The sequence below is a fragment of the Oncorhynchus keta genome, chromosome 28 (genome assembly GCF_023373465.1).
Source record: "Oncorhynchus keta strain PuntledgeMale-10-30-2019 chromosome 28, Oket_V2, whole genome shotgun sequence".
Classification (NCBI taxonomy): Eukaryota; Metazoa; Chordata; class Actinopteri; order Salmoniformes; family Salmonidae; genus Oncorhynchus; species Oncorhynchus keta.
In genome coordinates, this window is record NC_068448.1 from 66277086 (window position 1) to 66301098 (window position 24013).

Consider the following 24013-nt stretch of genomic DNA (forward strand, 5'->3'; position numbering starts at 1 on the left):
TGGGAGAGAAAGAGGGACTCACACACACCACTGCAGGAGAGGAGAAGGGGAGGAGGGAGGGATGGGTGAGGGGGATGAAGATCAATAAGAGAGAAGAAAAGAGAGAGATAGCGATAAAGAGATCCAGAGAGATAGAGGGAAGCCGAGGGTGGGGGAGAGGGAGAAAGAGGCAGAGGGGGAGGAGAGGTAGAGAGAGAGAGAGGGGAGAGAGAGAGAGAGTCATCTGAGGTGATAACGGACAATATCGCTACGGCAACCCAGAACCCGACCGGTGCCAGGACTAAAATAGAACCTCCACAGAGTTCTACAGCAGAACACACACACACCTAAATAACCAGAGACAGAGTTCTACAGCAGAACACACACACACCTAAATAACCAGAGACAGAGTTCTACAGCAGAACACACACACACCTAAATAACCAGAGACAGATTAATCAACAGTGTTTTTTATCAATACATTAACTCATATTGTTTGCATATCTAATTGATAATTCTGCAGTAATCAACCAACATCAATTCTATAGGCTACCACTGGTCTCATATCATATCACATCCTATTGTATCATATGGAAACTCTATCTGGTCCTACACATAATCAAATATTCATATCCATATGCGTGTGACAGATATATATAATGTATTGTCTGATTCCAGGAAATGACACATGATACGTCAACGATGACATCATGGTGCAGCCACAGAGACCGCCCAATCATTAATCTATTAACATAAACGGGAGAGTCTGTCTGCAATGATGGGCTGTCTCCCAATCAATTTCAAATCATCAGTTGAGATGTTCACCATTAAAGCACATCTAATCTAACCCAACAGGCAGACCATACTCAGCCCAAATCGGAGAGAGAGAAGTAAACAGGGTGTGGGGGAGTTGGAAGGAGTCGTTGAGGACAAAAATAACGAGGGTGCATAGTAGTTTGACCTCTGACCTTCTCCTCCTCTTCCTGCTGTTGTCTCCTCTCCTCTCTTTTTTTCTGCTCCTCCATCCGAAAAACGCTCCAGCTGCTGCTCTTTATCACGCAGGAACTCTCCTAGGTCTCTACACACACACACACACACACACACACAGTTCATATTGGTTTATTGAATGTGTGTGCGACTCATACCCTGACTCTTCTCTGTCTCCTCCCTCTCACTAGCTGCACTCTGTCCAGCCGCGGTGACCCTTACACACAAGGACGAGAGAAGATAGAGAGTCAGTGAGCACATAGAAGGCAATTATGAACAGAAGAGAAACTCAGAGCAGGTGTTTCATACTTATTTAACGTCAGTGGAGAGGTTGAAGTATACTGTTGCTGAATGAACAACGCACTACAGTAGATCAGCCAGTATTAGAGGTAGCTACACAGACGCGGATAGCATTTTAGTCCAGGAGTAGGTAGCTTAGCTTGGTGTCTATTAAGAAACAGATAAGTATGATGCTACAGGTGGCTTACTTGCTGGACAGTTGCGATTGGACGACAGGCGAGAAGGGGACATGTGCCCATTGGTGAGTGGCCTTGTCCTGGTGATGTAAGGCAAGGTCATGACTGCTCATTGGAGGGTAGAATCAGTACCACACTTGACACACACACAGAGGCCAGAGCTAATGCTTAGGCTTTTGCTCAGTGGGCTCACACAGTCGATCTTTACACACGCATGTGACAAGGGTACGATTCCATAGAAATATATTTTCTAAGTTTGATTTCTGGTCAGTAAGACATCAAATTTCCCTAGATGATTCCTGACCCTGTCTGTGTGTAAGGGGGAAGAGACACACATCCAGCTGACCTGGGGGTCATCCCTCCATGTCAGGGTCAGACAGACAGCTCTATAAACCTGCTGTCAATCTGTTGTAGCTAGAGGTCAACACTGTCAATCAACATATAAACTACGAAACAAGAGGAGCTGGAGGGTCTTGTCTATGCTCAAACACACACATAGAGAGATGCACACTTACTATATATGCAGACTATATGCACACAGCACGCAATGAGCTAGTGTTTTTTTTTAAACTTTCATAAGATATGTAAATGCATGCAGAGTCAGATCTGCCCCACAGCTTATGTTAAGAGATAACTCACACACTTTTAACATCAAGACATCCAAACATTTGCTAAACACTCCCTGTGTCAGGTGAGTTATAGTAACATTCTCTAGTCACAAACATACCGATTCTTTAATCAATACAGACATATTTCATTTCAATTTAAAGCATTTAGGCTACAGCAAAAGAAGAGCAATTTAATAGAGAAAAAAGTATCCCCTAATAATATTGTTATCCCAAGACTAGTCTCAAAACACCCGCCTGTAACTCCTGAGCCCTCAACATCATCATCTCACCTGTCACCTCGTGCTGAGCACCGGGTGTGACTGTGGTCATCTCTGTTCCCTCCACTCCTGTCCCTGTGTCTGTTCCGGTGTTTGGATGCCTCCCGATTCCTGCCGGCCGCTGCAGAACAGCAGTAACAAATCAAATCAGCCTGAATACGACTGCAGCAAAACCGTACGGAGAGAGATACATGGCAGAGAAACAGAGTTTGAGAGTAGAGGGATGCCAAAAAGAGAGACACCAACAGGAGAAGTGAATATTATGAACTTGACCTCTTTTTATTTTTAATTAGCTTATTTTTGCTAATGACATTTTAATCCATATTGGCTTGGTTTGTCTATGAGTTTAAGTCACAGAAGAGCACACGTACCAGGCATGCACCCGAAAGCACTGCATTACGTCATTATTTATATCAGAGTGTACGCATGTCTGGTCAGTGGTCTGTCTCTTTCACACACACACACACACACACACACACACACACACACACACACACACACACACACACACACACACACACACACACACACACACACACACACACACACACACACACACACACACACACACACACACACACACACACACACACACACACACACACACACACACACACACACACACACACACACACACACACACACACACACACACACAGCCTTCCAGAGGTTTATTCATAGATTAAAAATAGAGCTGAGGAAACATCAAATAACAACAAGCTGTTAGAATCAGCAGGAGGGTCTATGATAAAGATGTTGGGGAAAATACTCCCATAATGGAGAACATAAAAGGGTTGAGAGAGACCAACTGACAAGAAAGAAGCCAAAGGGCAAACAGGCTTTAGGCCCTGGTGTAGGGCTAGAGAGAATGGTGCAATTGTGGCCCACGATTCAGGGAGTTCCTGCATGTAGGCATTCCTTCATCTGCAGGAATCCCTCTCTATACTTCTATTGGTCCATTTTTAAGCCAGTCAATCAGGAGGTGGGGGTGTTCCAGTACAGTAGGTTGCATAATGTTGGATGCCAACTGCCGATTAACCCCACAGAATATGAAGAAGAGGCGAGGGCAACAACGGTAGAAAGTGTCCTCCCCCCGCCTGTTGGGCACCGTTTTCCCGCAGTTCTGTTAATGATGGTGAGGGCAGTTCTGTTAATGATGGTGAGGGCAGTTCTGTTAATGATGGTGAGGGCAGTTCTGTTAATGATGGTGAGGGCAGTTCTGTTAATGATGGTGAGGGCAGTTCTGTTAATGATGGTGAGGGCAGTTCTGTTAATGATGGTGAGGGCAGTTTTGTTAATGATGGTGAGGGCAGTTCTGTTAATGATGGTGAGGGCAGTTCTGTTAATGATGGTGAGGGCAGTTCTGTTAATGATGGTGAGGGCAGTTCTGTTAATGATGGTGAGGCCAGTTCTGTTAATGATGGTGAGGGCAGGCAGGAGCAAAGGACACTGTCTACTGGTGTCTCCCGCTGTAGGCTAACTAGCAAGCAAGCAGGCAGAATTCCTGTGCAGGGGAGGCAGGAGCAAAGGACACTGTCTACTGGTGTCTCCCGCTGTAGGCTAGCTAGCTAGCAGGCAGAATTCCTGTACGGGGAGGCGGGGGCATAAAACTCAGATAATACTTTTATTTCTCTTTTTTACCAATATTCAAAAGTGTCACACAAGCATGAAGATGTAGTTCTCAAGGCAGGTATTCATGCAGGAACCAATGAGATGCTTGAGGCAGGGGGCATTCATGAAGGCACAGGAATGCTCACAAGCAAAAACACGCCAATTGCAGCTGCAATCACACACTCCTGGGGCTAAAGGCAAACAGGGGCCACAGGCATGGTTATGCCTGCAGAGGCTGTTGCTGCACAAAGTTTGGCTCCATAAAAATATTTATGGAGCCCTGAGGTCGTTGGGAAAACATGTGCTGAAAATTAAAACATGTAGCAATAGCCTGGGCTTAATGCACCAGATGTGTTTTTATATGTGACCATTGACTTATAATTACATTACCCAGGCTGGCTATTATAGTCCCCTATGTAGTCGTTTGGTCACGATGCTGCAATTGACCATTTCTGGGGTGGGATTAATTTAAATGCAATTTACAGGTTCTTTCAGACTTCCGTTTCACGCAGAAATCGGATTATCCCTTCTTTCCAATGTTTTAGGCTAATAATGGTCATGAAAACGCACACAACATTTTTACCAAGGTCTGATTGCCTATAGAAAACGTGATGCGCAAGAGCTGCAGGGTATATGACACCGGCAGTGAGTCGAGGCAATTGGGTCTCATAGGGGTGTGTCATTCGGAACAGCGACACCAATTAAACGTTCACACATGCGCGTGTCAGATCCTATTTGTTGCCCTGGATAAAGAAAATGAGACGAGGCATCTGCCATTTTGAGAAAGGTGTTCACGCTACATTTCTGAAGCAGAAATAGTATAAGATGGGGAGAAGTTAGAGTGAACAGATATCCAGCCGAGTAGGCCTACAGCTTGACTTAATTTGGCTCAGTATTGTGAAAAGTGTCAAATATGTATATTATATTCTCTCCTGCTGCATCATCCCAACTCGGACCGTGACGAAAAGGTCCGCATACATAGGCTCTGTTTGCTCCTAGCATAACTCATTTTGCTCCTAGGCGAAGCGATATGGAGCCCCGTTTGGGTCTTTGTGTGTCAAAAAAGACACGTCAAATAACACTATTTGACCAATCAGGACCCGAATGACTGCACGTCACATAATGTAACACGTTCATGATTTTTTTACGTAGTTACACATGGATTACGCTTTCACTAGTGTTACATATGTCACAGCGAATCACCGAAATGTATGCTATGATGCCGGTAAAGTTTTGACGCACCTGCCGCACTAGCGCAGACACACCTCCCCAAACTCTGGACAGTGCTGGTCATAAAAAAAGCCAGCTAGCTGATGGATGCAAACAATGATAAAAAACAAACAGTTTTAGCTAAATATCTAGCTATGTGCCATCATCTAAAATATTTTATTTGATTAGTAGTGGTCGGACCCACCTATGTGAAGCTAGCCACAATAACTATTACACAGGTGGAATTTGCGTTTCGCCTTCAAAATAAAAGTATTATTCAAAGTGATACAAATGGTGGAATCATGCCATAATGGAATAGATAATGCTAAACGAGTTTGGAATGTTCTTATATAAATTAAACAAAATACAATCATTTCTTAATTAGAAAAAAATCTGTTCAAATCAACTGGATGTATTAGACTTTAGAATTGCATTGGGGGCATACTTATTTCACTGTACAGCCTTACATATGGATTGTGGATCAATGACATGGAGTATCAGTCTACACAGTGACACCCAGAGAACATTAACGTCGTAGCTCTTATTGTGGGACATTGAAACCACTGTGAATTGAGCCACATTTGTATTGAACACTATTCCATAAGGAAAAACAATACAATGTGGATGTTTTGGAGCTTGATAACTAGAGGACTTTGGGGAAAAAAAGCACTTGGGTACTGAGTAGACTGATACCCCATTTCATTGATCCCCAATCCTTAGGTAAGGCTGTACAACGCAATATGAATGTCAATACACACAATAGGCTGACTGGTGAGTTGATTTCACACAGTCACAGTCCTGCAATAAGAGCCAGGATACTAATATAAACACTTCACAGTTCTGTGGGTTTCTCCCAGTAGACTGATACCCCATTTCATTGCTCCACATTACAACACAAACTTGTTCAACATTATCTAGTCTAAATATGTCATGATTCCACAAATTGTAACCTTCTGCATCACTTTCGAATATGGACTTTTATTTTGAAGACAAAACGCAAATTCCACTATTGTGGCTAAAGACCTTTGCTTGAAAAACAAAAAACGGCCATATTACTGTTTGTCCCTTTTGAGCAACCATGGCAAAAACATCGCCAGAAACACTTCCTCAAAATAGTCCAAATGTATCTAAGATAAATCAAGAAATCAAGAGTTCTTAATGTACAATTGTGCGACTAAGATGCTTGGTGCAGTATTTCTCAAGTGAAAAAAATGTGCATGATAACTTGTCATCTCATTGGCTGCATTCCAAACACTTAAGACACACCCTCTCCCCTCAGCCATCAAATTAAGTGGACACTTCTGATGACATATCATGACGTCTGACGAGTTTACACTTGCAGAAATTCGTCACTCGTTCGTCCCGTGACGATTGTGTTTTCAGCCACCGGTAGCTTGTGGGTGCGTTATATGCGCTGTCAATTACGATTGCATGTCTACTTATATTAACTATATCATTATTAATATACGCCTACTGTATGATAGCTAATTATTTTGTTAGCTAACTAACGTTAACCTACCTAGCTACTTCTGAAGGACAATTTTTTATTTCTACAATTTCCAAAAGTTAACCAAACAAAAACATAATTACTTTTATGAGACGTGTTTATGCATAGGTAGCACAATTTCTAACTTGTGTATTTTATTTAACTAGGCAAGTCAGTTACGAACAAATTCTTATTTACAATGACGGCCTACCAAAAGGCCTCAACTCTTTCAACAAAAATGATTTTCAAATAAACCAAATTTATCAACACAGTAGGCCTAAATATTTCCTAACGATATCACAACTTAAATATAGCCTACTTACTTACTCAGTTGGATCAAGGACATCTTGGTAATTCTTTTCATCATCTCTAAGGGAACTATCTGGGGCAAACACTCGAAAATCGCTTCTGCTGAATGTCTGTCGCTGCCGAGCTAACAAATACTGTGCTAGTCTCTCACTCTATGAACGATCACTGCTATCCAGATTCCTTGGGACATCCTTACCCTGAACCCTAAACTAACACTAAACTTAACCATTTTACATGTACACTTGATAGGAGGTAGGGACGTCCCAAGAATTCAGAATAGCAAGGACCCTCTGGGAAAGCCTATGAACCTCTCTATTCGACTGAAAGTCGTGGACACAACTCTTATTGGCTGTCTAATGTAAGCTACTGAGAACTGGTAACAACACAGTCTGTGATTGGCTAACATGTAGATTTACAGCAAGATGAGATAACAAACCACGAAGTGTTGAAGACAAGACAGATTACCTATAGATTGGACAATATTTTCTAGGCCATTAGCGATAACAGGGAATACACAAGCCATAGGCTATACTCGGAGGCTACTTCGGCTTGCACGGGGAAAACGGTAAGTTTCAAACATTTATGGTTGAGATTGAATTAATATAAATATCCACAGTATGACTTTCATTAACACGCAGACGTTAGTACGGTGTTGATATGACGACATGGTAGTTGACGCTACATGCAGGCGTCACGCAGACATTAGTAAGGCAGCCACACGGTGGCCTAGGCTTTATTAAGTCTCTTATCACCCCCCATACTACTCAGGACCTCTGCTTAACTAGCTCAAGTGAATGCACTCCCGAAGCATTTTACCAGTCGCGCCACGCCAAAAGCCAGCTACTCCGCTGCACAAGTGGGGGACACTTCTGGCTGAGGAGTCAATTTCACACATCTCCATATGCTACATACAAACTTTACAAATATAAAGACCAACAAGAATGTTCAATAAAAAAAAAAAAACCTGTATTACAGAAACATCTTTGTATTACTACGTCATTGTGTAATATTATTAATGTAATAACCACGTGGATAAGGTTTATATAAGGTTTGAATGTGGCACCACCGCCTGGTTGATACATACAAGCACAGGTTAACATCTTTCTCAGAGAAGACCTTTTTTGATTTATTTAACTAGGCGAGTCAGTTAAGAACAAATTCTTATTTACAACAAAGGCCAAACTCTCTCCTAACCCTGACGACTTTGGGCCATTTGTGTGCCGCCCTAACTTTGTATGAAATGCAACTTCAGAAAGATCATGTCAAGTCCATGGAATTAAGTTATTTATTGGAAATCCCTATAGTGAGCCATCGGACATCATAGTACATTATAGCTCAACACAAGCACTGGCAGTGGTGTTCAAGACAGACACAGTGATATTTATCTAGGCTAGTCCCATACACTGTGTGTGTTGTTGCCAACTCCTCTATAGATGCCAAGCCTTGCATGACATCTTAGGCAAGACAGTAAAGGAACAGAGGAATTGACTAGGGCAGCAACAGGCACGTTGATTGTCATGAATCTTACCCTGGGGGAAGAACTAAGCGATTTCCACTAGATCATGGATAGGCAACTCCAGTCCTCAGGAGCCTGATTGGTGTCACAGCTAAAATACCTGACTCCAATAAATCATCTAATCATGATCTTCAGTTTAGAATGCAATTAGTTTAATCTGCCATGTATGCTAAGGATGGAGAAAAATTGTGACACCACTCCGGCCGACGAGGACTGGAGTTGCCCATCCTTGCACTAAATGCAAAGTAAAAATGGTCTATATTATAAAAATGTATGAAAACAAAACAGTGCTTTTTGGTCTTAATTGAAGGTTTGAGTCAGGCATTAGGGTTATGACTTTGTGGCTGTGCCAGCTAGTGACCACTGCAGTGCTGCCTCGGCAATATTCATAAATTCCAACCTGCGCAACACTAGAGCACCAGGCTAGTTAGCAGCTAGCTGTTTTCTCTGACAGACAGGGAGGTGTCACAAAGCAGGACCAAGGGGATAACAGATAAATAACATTCCATAATATTCTAAAATAAGTTCATATTTTCTAGAAATAGGCATGGCATAATTGATGAGACAACTCATATTTAAGAATAGCTTAGGAAAATAACCCCATCTAAAAACATTTTTTTGAATTACCTTAAACCGAGTGAGGTTTGTGGATCAAAACAAACATAAAACCAACAGACAAACAAACAAACAAACAAACAAACATGGGTAAACAATAGAAAAATACAGACACTTGAAAAACAGAAGGGGAGGTAGAGCCTTCAATTAGGCTTTGATCAATACAAACAAATCGTTCTGTAATTGCAAAATGTAATCGGAATACAATATCGAATTAAACAAACATTTCAAAGGATACAGAGGCAACTTCAGGGGTAATGTGTTTCGTAATAAATAAAAAATAATCCTAACTAATATAAAGAGCAATGTTCACTTTCAACTACAATGATACAGACCGCAAGACCAAACATAAAATGGTTTATCTTTTTATTGCGAATCCAGAGATTCTGTACTTGTAAGTAAATTCCACTCTGCGTGACATTGATATAAATACATTAAAAAGATAACGCAAGAGATTGTGAGTAGCTGCAGTCATGGTATCAATGGGAAATTGGGAGGGTCAACCTTGAAATTTGGTGTGTGTGTGTGTGTGGGGTACAGAAGTCCTGTGTTGATTTTCAGCGAGGAGGGGAAAATCTAACCATACCCTCTGGTAGAAGGTCCTTAGATCTGAAGGAAGAGGGGGAAAGGAGAAGAGGGAATTAAAACACTTCTAAATTTAAACTTTCAGAAAGCAATACAAATATAGATTTAGCACCTACATCATCAATGTCCTCATCATCATCTCCAATGTCATCGAACTGGATGTCTTCATCATCCCCAGGACCGAAGGTGTCGGTCTCGTTGATCTTGGCTAAGAGAGGGAGGACATAGAAAGGGGAGGTATCAGAGAGTGAACAGGGAAGTGCAAACAAAAGAGAAATTGGACAAGAAAGAGCAGTCAACAGTGGCTCTCATGGTCTGTGTGCCTCAATCATTTCAACTAGCTTCCTTTCCTCTTTTCCTCTCCTACATGACCACTATACAAATCCCATTAACTGTTACCGTAGGGACAGCTACTCTTCCTGGTACTCACCGTGCTCCGGCAGTTCTCCGTAAGCCTTCAGACTTCTGGCCTCATCTGCATTGTACTTCAGGATCACATCAGCTTTGTTGTCCTATAGGGGAGAGAGAGAAACCCAAACCTCTTTTTACATTACAGTGACAAACAAACAGACTCACACCCTACAACAACTGCAGTGGTATGTTGCTGGTCATCTCACCTGGTAATCTCTCAATCCCACCAGGATGATATCTGACGTGTTAATCCACACCTGAAAGAAGAGAGGTGAGAAACGCAATAATGCTTTTGAGGAATTAATCAGATGAATGGATAACAATCTAAAGGTTTGGTTAATATACAGTGCATTTGGAAAGTATTCAGACCCCTTGACTTTTTCCACATTTTGTTAAATTCGTCTTATTCTAAAATGGATTAAATACATACATTTTTCCCCCCTCAATCTACACACAATACCCCATAATAACAAAGCAAACAGGTTTTTAGAAACAAAAATACATTATTTACATAAGTATTCAGACCCTTTGCTATGAGAATAAATACATTGAGCTCAGGTGCATCCTGTTTCCTTTGATCATTCTTGAGATGTACAACTTGTACAACTTCTACAACTTGATTGGAGTCCGCCTGTGGTAAATTCCATTGATTGAACATGATTTGGAAAGGCACACACAAAAGTTCCCACAGTTGACAGTGCATGTCAGAGCCAAAACCAAGCCATGAGGAAGTTTGTAGAGCTCAGAGACAGGATTATGTCCAGGCACAGATCTGGGCAAGGGTACGAAAACATTTCTGAAGCATTGAAGGTCCCCAAAAACACAGTGGCCTCCATCATTCTTAAATGGAAGAAGTTTGGAACCACCAAGACTCTTCCAAGAGCTCGTCGCCCAGCCAAACAGAGCAATCGGGGGAGAAGGGCCTTGGTCAGGGAGGTGACCAAGAACCCGGTGGTCACTGACAGAGCTCCAGAGTTCCTCTGTGGAGATGGGAGAACCTTCCAGAACAGTCTTTGCAGCACTCCACCAAATCATGCCTTTATGGTAGAGTGGTCAGAGGGAAACCACTCCTCAGTAAAAGGCACGGCAGCCCGCTTGGAGTTTGCCAAAAGGCACCTAAAGGACTCTCAGACCATGAGAAACAAGATTCTCTGGTATAAAGAAACCAAGATTGAACTATTTGGCCTGAATGCCAAGCGTCATGCAGAGCCAGAGCTTGGACTTGAACTCAATCAAACATTTCTGGAGAGACCTGACAACAGCTGTGCAGTGACGCTCCCCTCCAACCTGAGAGAGCTTAAGAGGATCTGTAAAGAATGGGAGAAACTCCCCAAATATAGGTGTGCCAAGCTTGTAGCGTCATACCCAAGAGGCTATAATCGCTGCAAAAAGGTGCTTCAACAAAGTACTGAGTAAAGGGTCTGAATGTCATGTTTAAATTAGCAAACATTTGTAAACCGGATTTTGCTTTTTCATTATGAGGTATTGTGTGTAGATTGAGGATTTTTTATTTTTTTTTAAATACAATTTTAGAATAAGGCTGGAATGTAAAATGTGGAAAAGGTCAAGGGGTCTGAATACTTAACAAAAACACAAATTAAATTCATTAGATACACTTGAGTCCATACAGTGTAACAGTTGACAGTCCATAGTGAAAAAAGCTTTGAGTCGGCATCAGTCAGGGTTTCCTCTGTTTCAGTGTGATGGGTGTGTGTGTGTGTGACCTTTTTCCTGAGTTTTCCTCGGATGTGGCAGAGCCGCTTCACTCCGTCAAAACACATGGCTTCCAACCTCCCATTACCCAACATCTTAAATCACCTGGGCATACTCTACAGGAGAGAGAAAGACCCAACATCTTAATCACCTGGGCATACTCTACAGGAGAGACAGACCCAACATCTTAATCACCTGGGCATACTCTACAGGAGAGAGAAAGACCCAACATCTTAATCACCTGGGCATACTCTACAGGAGAGAGAAAGACCCAACATCTTAATCACCTGGGCATACTCTACAGGAGAGAGACAGACCCAACATCTTAATCACCTGGGCATACTCTACAGGAGAGAGACAGACCCAACATCTTAATCACCTGGGCATACTCTACAGGAGAGACAGACCCAACATCTTAATCATACTCTACAGGGAGAGAAAGGGCATACATCTTAATCACCTGGGCATACTCTACAGGAGAGACAGACCCAACATCTTAATCACCTGGGCATACTCTACAGGAGAGAGACAGACCCAACATCTTAATCACCTGGGCATACTCTACAGGAGAGAGAAAGACCCAACATCTTAATCACCTGGGCATACTCTACAGGAGAGAGACAGACCCAACATCTTAATCACCTGGGCATACTCTACAGGAGAGAGACAGACCCAACATCTTAATCACCTGGGCATACTCTACAGGAGAGAGAAAGACCCAACATCTTAATCACCTGGGCATACTCTACAGGAGAGAGAAAGACCCAACATCTTAATCACCTGGGCATACTCTACAGGAGAGAGAAAGACCCAACATCTTAATCACCTGGGCATACTCTACAGGAGAGAGAAAGACCCAACATCTTAATCACCTGGGCATACTCTACAGGAGAGAGACAGACTCAACATCACCGGAGATGGACACACCTACATACACTATGTACTCTACAGAACCGGAGAGGGACACACCTACATACACTATGTACTCTACAGCACCGGAGAGGGACACACCTACATAACCTATGTACTCTACAGCACCGGAGAGGGACACACCTACATACACTATGTACTCTACAGCACCGGAGAGGGACACACCTACATACACTATGTACTCTACAGCACCGGAGAGGGACACACCTACATACACTATGTACTCTACAGCACCGGAGAGGGACACACCTACATACACTATGTACTCTACAGCACCGGAGAGGGACACACCTACATACACTATGTACTCTACAGCACCGGAGAGGGACACACCTACATACACTATGTACTCTATATGCTAAATGGCATATATATATATATATATATATATATATATATACTCTACAGCACCGGAGAGGGACACATACATACACTATCTACAGCACCGGAGAGGGTACTCTGTACTCTACAGCACGGAGAGGGACACACCTACATACACATGTACTCTACAGCACCGGAGAGGGACACACCTACATACACTATGTACTCTACAGCACCGTACTCTACAGCACCGGAGGGACACACCTACATACACTATGTACTCTACAGCACCGGAGAGGGACACACCTCTACAGCACCGGAGAGGGACACACCTACCTGGGCATACTCTACAGCACCGGAGAGGGACACACCTACATACACTATGTACTCTACAGCACCGGAGAGGGACACACCTACATACACTATGTACTCTACAGCACCGGAGAGGGACACACCTACATACACTATGTACTCTACAGCACCGGAGAGGGACACACCTACATACACTATGTACTCTACAGCACCAGAGAGGGACACACCTACATACACTATGTACTCTACAGCACCGGAGAGGGACACACCTACATACACTATGTACTCTACAGCACCGGAGAGGGACACACCTACATACACTATGTACTCTACAGCACCGGAGAGGGACACACCTACAGTTGAAGTCGGAAGTTTGCAGAAGCTTAGGTTGGAGTCATTAAAAAATAACTTATTTTTCAACCACTCCACACATTTCTTGTTAACAAACTATAGTTTTGGCAAGTCGGTTAGGACATCTACTTTGTGGATGACAAGTCATTTTCGCAACAATACAGACAGAATATTTCACTGTATCACAATTCCAGTCGGTCAGAAGTTTACATACACTGAGTTAACTGTGCCTTTAGACAGCTTGGAAAATTCCAGAAAATTATGTCTTGGCTTTAGAAGCTTAGAGGCTATTTGACATTTGAGTCAATTGGAGGTGTACCTGTGAATGTATTTCAAGGCCTACCTTCAAACGCAGTGCCTCTTTGCTTGACATCATGGGGAAATCAAAAGAAATCAGCAAAGACCTCAGAAAAAAAATGATAGACCTCCACAAGTCTGGTTTACCCTTGGGAGCAATTTCCAAACACCTGAAGGTACCATGTTCATGTGTACAAGCAATATAACGCAATTATAAACACCATGGGACTACACAGCCGTCATACCGCTCAGGAATGAGACGCGTTCTGTCTCCTAGAGATGAACGTACTTTGGTGCGAAAAGTGCAAATCAATGTCGGAACAACAGCAAAGGACCGTGTGAAGATTCTGGAGGAAACAGGTACAAAAGTATCTATATCCACAGTAAAACAAGTCCTATATCGACATAACCTGAAAGGCCGCTCAGCAAGGAAGAAGCCACTGCTCCAAAACCGCAATATAAAAGCCAGACTACGGTTTGCATCTGCACATGGGGACAAAGATCGTACTTCTTGGAGAAATGTCCTCTGGTATGAAGAAACAAAAATAGAACTGGTTGGCCATAATGACCATTGTTATGTTTGGAGGAAAAAAGGGGAGGCGTGCAAGCCGAAAAACACCATCCCAACCGTGAAGCACAGGGGTGGCAGCATCATGTTGTGGGGATGCTTTACTGCAGGAGGGACTGATGCACTTCACAAAAGAGATGGCTCATGAGGAAGGAAAATTATGTGGATATATTGAAGCAACATCTCAAGACATCAGTCAGGAAGTAATGCTTGGTCACGAATGGATCTTCCAAATGGACAATGACCCCAAGCATACTTCCAAAGTTGTGGCAAAATGGCTTAGGTATTGGAGTGGCCATCACAAAGCCCTGACCTCAATCCCATAGACCATTTGTGGGCAGAACTGAAAAAGTTTTTGCGAGCAAGGAGGCCTACAAACCTGACTCAGTTACACCAGCTCTGTCAGGAGGAATGGGCCAAAATTCAACCAACTTATTGTGGAAGCTTGTGGAAGGCTACCCAAAATGTTTGACCCAAGTTAAACAATGTAAAGGCAATGCTACCAAATACCAATTGGGTGTATGTAAACTTCTGACCCACTGGGAATGTGATGAAAGAAATAAAAGCTGAAATAAATCATTCTCTACTATTATTCTGACATTTCACATTCATAAAATAAAGTGGTGATCCTAACTGACCTAAGACAGGAAATTTTTACTAGGATTAAATGTCAGGTATTGTGAAAAACTGAGTTTAAATGTATTTTCTAAGGCGTATGTAAGCTTCCGACTTCAACTATGTACTCTACAGCACAGGAGAGAGGGGTACACTGCTCCCACTGAATATAGACATGCTGATCATTACATTTGAATGCCAACACCTTCAATGCAATACATCTGCTCTAAAACAGGGCTCTAGTTCTATCTGCAATCCAGAACCCTGGACAAAAGAGAGCTGCATATTCAATCTAGAACACTGTTAGGAGCAGTTAAGGTATTCTACACAGGGAAGGGACTGGCAGTTGTTATTTACAACATTAAAAATGACTCTTATTTTAGAGCTGGTGTAGGTGCAGGCTTTTTCTTCAGCCAAAGCAGTAACACACCAACTAATCAACCAATCATGTCTTGAACAAAGACTTGGTTTGTTTAATCAGCCATGTTACTGCTTTGCTGGAGCAAAAACCTGCACCTCACACAAGCCCTGGCAGAGACCCCTGCACTCCCCCATTACCCTCACTCCCTCCACTCACCCTGCCCATCCTCTTTGAACACCAGCTCTCTCTTCTCTGACTCGTTCTCATTCTTTCCACGTCTACGATTCTTTCCTCCCTTACCTGGAGATAGGACAGAGAGAAAGAAATTCCGTCAGACCACTTTTAGTAATTTAGCAGACACTTTCATCCAGCCCTCAACTTCTTCCACATTTTGTTGTGTTATAGCCTGAAGAAAAAATAAATATAAAATAAATTGAGATTGTAGGCCAGTGACACACACACACACACACACACACACACACACACACACACACACACACACACACACACACACACACACACACACACACACACACACACACACACACACACACACACACACACACACACACACACACACACGTCAAAGTGGAGTAATGTTTTTAGACATTTTTACAAATTAATAGAAAATGTTTAGCTAAAAAGGTCTTAGGTCTAAGTTTGCAACCCCAACAGTGCAGAGTTAAAGATGAGGAATAAACTAGAAATAGTGGCACGAGGCCTCCTGAGTGGCACAGTGGTCTAATACACTGCATCGCCAGCGTCGTACAGGTTAGGGGAGGGTTTGGCCGGCAGGGATGTCCTTGTCCCATCGCGCACTAGTAACTCCTGTGGCAGGCCGGACACAGTGCACACTGACACGATAGCCAGTGGTGTTTCCTCTGACACATTGGTGTGGCTGGCTTCCGGGATAAGTAGGCATTGTGTCAAGAAGCAGTAAGGCTTGGTTGGGTTGTGTTTCAACTCCTGAGGCCGTACAGGAGTTGCAGCGATGAGACAAGACTAACTCCCAATTGGATACATCGAAATTGGAGAGAAAAAAGGGGTAAAAAAAGTATAGATAAAAATAAATAGTGGCATGAGGAATAAATACAGTGAAGAACATGGCCATCTATATACGGGGAGTAGAAAATAACAATAAATAGTGGCATGAGGAATAAATACAGTGAATAACATGGCCATCTATATACGGGGAGTAGAAAATAACATGGCTATATACAGGGAGTACCAGTACCGAGTCGATGTGCAGGAGTACGAGGTAATTGAGGTAGCTGTGTACTGTACATATACAGAAGCCACTTTTGCGTTGTCTTGGCTGTGTGCTTAGGGTCATTGTCCTGTTGGAAGGTGAACGTCACCCTAATCTGAGGTCCTGAGCACTCTGGAGCAGCTTCCTATCAAGGATCTCTATACTTTGCTCCGTTCATCTTTCACTCGATCCGGACTAGTCTCCCAGTCCGTTGCTGAAAAACATCCCCACAGCATAATAATGCCACCACCATGCTTCACTGTAGAGATGCTGCCAGGGTGCCTACAGATGTGACTCTTAACATTCAGGTCAAAGCATTCAATCTTGGTTTCATCAGACCAGATAATCTTTTTTCTCATGGTCTGAGAGTTTTTTAGGTGCCTTTTGGAAAACTCCAAGTGGGCCGTCATGTGCCTTTTACTGAGAAGAGGCTTCCTTCCGTCTGGCCACTCTACCATAAAGGCCTGATTGGTGGAGTGCTGCAGAGATGGGAGAACCTTCCAGAAGGACAACCATCTCCACAGAGGAACTCTGGAGCTCTGTCAGAGTGACCATCGGGTTCTTGGTCACCTCCCTGACCAAGGCCCTTCTGTGTTCTTGGACCTTCAATGCTGTTCAGAAATGTTTAGGTACCCTTCCCCAGATCTGTGCCTCAACACAATCCTGTCCAATCAATTACATTTACCACAGGTGGATTCCAATCAAGGTAGAAACATCAAGGATGATCAATGGAGGCAACTGAGCTCAATTGAGTCTCATAGCAAGGTCTGAATATGTATGTTAAATTTTACTTGCAATAAATCTACTAATAATATGCATTTATTATATTCATGGCATGAGTAGCAGGAAGTTGAAATTGGGCACGCTATTTATCCAAAAGTGAAAATGCTGCCCCCTATACCTTAAGAAGTTAAAGGGCTTACTCACATCAGCTACTGAGAGCTTGATCACACAGTAGTCCAGAACAGCTGGTGCTCTCACGCATGGTTCAGTGTGGCTTGCCTCGAAACGAGCATAGAAGGCATTTGGCTCGTCTAGAATGCAAGCGTCGCTGGGCAGCTCGTGGCTGTGCTTCCCTTTGTTGTTTGTAATAGTTTGCAATCCCTGCCACATCTGACGAGCGTCAGAGCCAGTGTAGCCTAGGATTCGATCTTAGTCCTGTACTGACACTTTGCCCATTTGATTGTGTCGTCGCAGGGCATGGCAGGATTTCTTATAATCGTCGAGGTTAGTGTTCCACTTTGCGCAAAGTTTAGATGTTGCCTGTAATCCATACCTTCTGGTTAGGATATGTACATACGGTCTCTGTGGGAATGACGTCGTCAATGCACTTACTAATAGGGGCATTAACCGTCATTGTAACCGCTCATCACGAAGTGGTAGGCTGTCACTGTAAATAACAATTTGTTCTTAACTGACTTGCCTATTTAAATAAAAAGTTGAATAGTATTTTATTTGTTTAAACAATGAATGAAACTGGTGACAAACTCCTCAATGCCATCGGATGAATCCCTAAACATATTCCTGTCTGTGCTAGCTAAACAGTCCTGTAGCATAGCATCTGCTTCATCAGACCACTTCTGAATTGAGTGAGTCACAGGTACTTCCTGTTTGAGTTTTTGCTTGTACGCAGGAATCACGAAGATAAAGTTATGGTCTGATTTGCCAAATGGAGGGCGAGGGAGACCTTTGTATGAGTCTGTGTAATAGTGTTTAACATTATCTTTTAATTACTACCTCATCTCTGTTCCCCACACATTCAGATAATTGTAAGGTCCCTCAGTCGAGAAGTGAATTTCAAACACAGATTCAACCACAAAGACCAGGGAGGTTTTCCACTACCTCGCAAAGAAGTGCACGTATTGGTAGATGGCTTTTTTTTTTTTAAAGCAGACATTGAATATCCCTTTGAGCACGGTGAAGTTATTAATGACACTTTGGATGGTGTATCAATACACCCAGTCACTACAAATATACAGACGCCCCTCCTCACTCAGTTGTCGGAGAGGAAGGAAACTAGAGGTCGACTGATTAATCGGAATGGCCAATTTTAATTAGGTCCGATTTCAAGTTTTCATAACAATCGGTAATCTGCATTTTTGGACACCAATCATAGTCTCCACGAGGAGACTGCGTGGCAGGCTGACTAGCTGTTATGCGAATGCAGCAAGGAGCCAAGGTAGGAGCTAGGTAGCATTAAACAAATCTTATAAAATAATCTATCTTAACATAATCACTAGTTAACTACACATGGTTGATGATATTACTAATTTATCTAGCTTGTCCTGCATTGCATATAATCGATGCGGTGCCTGTTAATATATCATTGAATCATAGCCTACTTCGACAAACGGGTGATTTAACAAGAGCATTCGCGGAAAAAGCACTGTTGTTGCATCAATGTGCACCTAACCATAAACATAAACGCCTTTCTTAAAATCAATACACAACTATATATTTTTAAACCTGCATATTTAGTTAATATTGCCTGCTAACATGAATTTCTTTTAACTAGGGAAATTGTGTCACTTCTCTTGCATTCTGTGCAACAGAGTCAGGCTATATGCAGCAGTTTGGGCTGCCTGGCTCGTTGCGAACTGTGCCGACTATTTCTTCCTAACAAAGACAGCCAACTTCGCCAAACAGGGGATGATTTAACAAAAGCGCATTTGCGAAAAAAGTATAATGGTTGCACGAATGTACCTAACCATAAACATCAATGACTTTCTTAAAATCAAAACACAGAAGTATATATTTTTAAACCTGCATATTTAGTTAAAGAAATTCATGTTAACAAAGAATAAACGTTTTGTTTTCTAAATTATCGTTTCCGGATTTGACCATATTAATGACCTAAAGCTCGTATTTCTGTGTGTTATTATGTTATAATTAAGTCTATGATTTGATATTTGATAGAGCAGTCTGACTGAGCGGTGGTAGGCAGCAGCCGGCTCGTAAGCATTCATTCAAATAGCACTTTTGTGCGTTTGCCAGCAGCTCTTCCCTGTGCTTCAAGAATTGAGCGGTTTATGACTTCAAGCCTATCAACTCCCGAGATTAGGCTGGTGTAACCTATGAAATGGCTAGCTAGTTAGCCGGGTGTGCGCTAATAGCGTTTCAAACTTCACTCGCGCTGAGACTTGGAGTAATTGTTCCCCTTGCTCTACAAGGGCCGCTGCTTTTGTGGAGTGATGGGTAACGATGCTTCGAGGGTGGCTGTTGTCGATGTGTTCCTGGTTCGAGCCCAGGTAGGGGCGAGGAGAGGGACAGAAGCTATACTGTTACACTGGCAATACTGAAGTGCCTATAAGAACATCCAGTAGTCAAAGGTTAATGAAATACAAATGGTATAGAGAAAGTCCTCTAATAACCTCAACCTAAAACTTCTTACCTGGGAATATTGAACTCACCTTAAAAGGAACCACCTGCTTTCATATGTTCTCATGTTCTGAGCAAGGAACTTAAACGTTAGCTTTTTATACATGGCACATATTGCACTTTTACTTTCTTCTCCAACACTTTGTTTTTGCATTATTTAAACCAAATTGAACATGTTTCATCATTTATTTGAGGCTAATGTCACGAACTGGCTCAAAGCCCGTAACAAAGGGAGACAACGTGGAGATAAGGAGTAGCAAAATATATATTTATTAACTAAAGCAACTAAGTATAATATACAATGGTGTGTGTAATCAGTAGTGTAAGTGAGTGTTTTGCATGCATGAATGTGATAATGCACGGTGATGAAAGGTGCCAAAGCAAACAAACAAAAGGCCACCAAGAACCACAACACAATCTACAAAAGGTGTCTGCATGGAGAGAGTCTCTTCCATGAATGTGGAAGAGGTCTATTTATCCTGGGAGACACCTGGCCCAGGTGTTTCCCATGTAGCTGACGACCCTCCCAACTCCACCCACCGGCATCCTAATAAGGAAACAAGAACAAAGAGAGAATACCGCAGACAGAGTGGGAGGGTCGTCACACTAAATTGATTTGATTGATGTTTGAGTATTGTTGTAAATTGTCATTATTACAAATAAATAAATAAAAATAAAATCACAATCGGTCAACCTCTAAAGGAAACCGCTCAGGGATTTCACCATGAGGCCAATGGTGATTTTAAAACAGTTTGAGTTCAATGGCTGCGATAGGAGAAACTGAGGACAGATCAACAACATTGTAGTTATTCCATAATACTGTCTGTTTATTGAAAGAAATGTTCTATCTATATGTGAAAATAACATGGTTCAGTCTGCTTTCCAACAGACACTGGGAGACAAATTCACCTTTCAGCAGGACAATAACCTAAAACACAAGGCCAAATATACACTGTTGCTTACCAAGTTGACATTGAATGTTTCTAAGTGGGCTAGTTACAGTTTTGAGTTGCTTACCAAGACGACATTGAATGTTTCTAAGTGGCCTAGTTACAGTTTTGATTTAAAAATCGGCTTTCTATTGCAAGACTTGAAAATGGCTGTTTAGCAATGATCAACAACCAACTTGACAGAGCTTGAAGAATTTTAAAAAGAAAAATGTGCAAATATTGTACAATCCAGGTGTGCAAAGCTCAGAGACTAACCCAGAAAGACATTCTTAAGGCTGTAACAACAAACTCAATAAATGTGCATTTCTAATAACATGTTGTTTTAACTTTGTCATTTTGGGGTATTGTGTGTAGTTGGTGAGAAGATAAGCAACATTTTATCAACTTTGAATTCAGGCTGTAAAAATTAAATGTGAAATAAGTGAAGAGGTATGAATACTTTCTGAAGGTCCTGGAAGTGTATTTAACTACAGTAGCTATGTAAGGTAAAGGTATTGAGTTTCCCCTTGACCTGTATTATTGAGCCCGGTAGCTAGCTAACCTAAATAAACTCAGCAAAAAAAGAAAACGTTCCAGGACCCTGTCTTTCAAAGATAATTCAAGTAACTTGACAGATCATTGTAAAGGGTTTAAACACAGTTTCCCATGCTTGTTCATCGAACAATAAATAAATAATGAACATGCACCTGTGGAACGGTCGTTAAGACACTAACAGCTTACAATTAAAGGTCACAGTTATGAAAACGTAGAGCACTAAAGAGGCCTTTCTAATGACTCTGAAAAACACCAAAATAAAGATGCCCAGGGTCCCTACTCATCTGAGTGAATGTGCCTTAGGCATGCTGCAAGGAGGCATGAGGACTGCAGATGTGGCCAGGGCAATAAATTGCAATGTCTGTACAGTCAGACACCGAAAACAGCACTACAGTGAGACAGGACGGACAGCTGATCGTCCTCGCAGTGACAGACCATGTGTAACAACACCTGCACAGGATCGGTACATCCGAACATTACACCTACGGGACAGGTACAGGACTGCAACAACAACTGCCTGAGTTACACCAGGAACGCACAATCCCTCTATCAGTTCTCACACCGTCCGCAATAAACTGAGGCTGAACTGAGGGCGTGTAGGCCTGTTGTAAGGCAGGTCCTCACCAGACATCACTGGCAACAACGTCGCCTATAGGCACAAACCCACCGTCGCTGGACCAGACAGGACTGGCAAAAAGTGCTCTTCACTGACAAGTCGTGGTTTTGTCTCACCATGGGTGATAGTTAGATTCACGTTTATCGTCGAAGGAATGAGCATTACGCCGAGGCCTGTACTCTGGAGCGGGATCGATTTGGAGGTGGAGGATCTGTATGGTCTGGGGCGGTGTGTCACAGAATCATTGGAATGAGTTTGTTGTCATTGCAGGCAATCTCAACGCTGTGCATTACTGGGAAGACATCCTCCTCCCTCATGTGGTACCCTTCTTGCAAGCTCATCTTGACATGACCCTCCAGCGTGACAATGCCACCAGCCATACTGCTCGTTCTGTGCGTGATTTCCTGCAAGACAGGAATGTCAGTGTTCTGCCATGCCCAGCGAAGAGCCCGGATCTCAATCCCATTGAGCATGTCTGGGACTTGTTGGATTGGAGGGTGAGGGCTATGGCCATTCCCCCCCATAAATGTCCGGGAACTTGCAGGTGCCTTGGTGGAAGAGTGGGGTAACATCTCAAGCAAGAACTGGCAAATCTGGTGCAGTCCATGAGGAGATACACTGCTGTACTTAATGCAGCTGGTGGCCACACCAGATACTGACTGTTACTTTTGATTTTGACCCCCTCTTTGTTCAGGGACACATTATTCCATTTATCTTAGTCACATGTCTGTGGAACTTGTTCAGTTTGTATCAGTTGTTGAATCTTGTTATGTTCATACAAATATTTACACATGTTAAGTTTGCTGAAAATAAACGCAGTTGACAGTGAGGGTGTTTCTTCTTCTTTTTTTGCTGATTTTACCATTTTAGGCTGATGTGAACCCCACATTCCTCTCTCCCTGTATCATAATCTACAAGAGGAACATGTGTTAAAGCAACATGTGACGATGTTTTACAGGAATACAGACCGCAGATAAGCCATATGGCCTACTACAGCCAGTACTTGAAACCTTCCTGTTAAATTTCTTCAGGCAAGTGTAACCAGTTGACTGGGGTGTGAATGGGTGCTGTAAACTGAATAAATAACGTTATCTACCATCTAAATGCCTGTGTTAGTATCGTGAGTGATGAGCAAACCGGTTAACTTAGTTAGCTAAACGACATAATTATATTAATTTGCTCCACTTAAAAAATAGAATATAGCGATCTGGCTGCTGTAAACTTCACTTAGCTAGGTTGTACGTACCATTACTTCTGAACATGAACTCTAGCTAGTTACTGGTTAACTAGACATTATGCTGGTTAGCTAGCTAAACTAGAAGGTTACGGTCTTTGATTCAATTGTGTCAAGTTTAATGCGTGTAGCTTGTCAGATGCCGGACAGAGATAGCCACACATTAATGGGAAAAGACGGCAATTCTAACGCTTTACCTTTGTTCTTGGGCATATTTTTTTACAGCTCAGATTTTATTTTCGTCCCGTGGTGATGTGTTGTCGCTTACTGTTGTATGAACAATATTGAATAAGAAAAACTGAATAAGAAAAACTGGCCAATTTCTCCCTACAGAATTCACGTAAAACCAATTCACCGCTGGTGTACCGGTAAACGCATGCGCATGTCATTTCCTACAGAATTATACAGTTTTATTTACACATGGTGAAACAGCAAACCACTGAGAGAACTGGAGCTATGCCAGCACAGTTGATTTAAATTCTATTTTGTGCTAGCTAGCTACTGTCTTTCTTTG

General features: G+C 42.4%; 2 protein-coding genes across 2 annotated transcripts in view; one reads left to right on the plus strand and one right to left on the minus strand.

Moving 5' to 3' along the window:
* The window catches only part of LOC127912871 (golgin subfamily A member 6-like protein 6), a 43989-nt gene that overhangs the window by 4753 nt on the left and 15223 nt on the right, over positions 1-24013 (plus strand). The gene's annotated exons all lie outside the window — the stretch shown is intronic.
* Positions 8303-23860, minus strand: LOC118361707 (eukaryotic translation initiation factor 1A, X-chromosomal-like). Its single transcript, XM_035741860.1, has 7 exons — positions 23697-23860; positions 15755-15838; positions 11795-11899; positions 10277-10327; positions 10090-10171; positions 9776-9867; positions 8303-9683 (listed from the first exon to the last, which is right to left on the minus strand). The coding sequence occupies exons 3-7, from the start codon at positions 11876-11878 to the stop codon at positions 9678-9680; spliced, it is 315 nt and encodes a 104-aa protein (XP_035597753.1). The 5' UTR covers positions 11879-11899; positions 15755-15838; positions 23697-23860; the 3' UTR covers positions 8303-9677.

Coding starts and splice junctions, on each gene's coding strand:
- LOC118361707 (XM_035741860.1), bottom strand. CDS start 11,878: ATGTTGGGTAATGGGAGGTTGGAAGCCATGTGTTTTGACGGAGTGAAG. Junction 10,172..10,276: donor TGGGATTGAGAGATTACCAG/GTGAGATGACCA, acceptor TCTCCCCTATAG/GACAACAAAGCTGATGTGAT. Junction 9,868..10,089: donor CGGAGAACTGCCGGAGCACG/GTGAGTACCAGG, acceptor TCCCTCTCTTAG/CCAAGATCAACGAGACCGAC.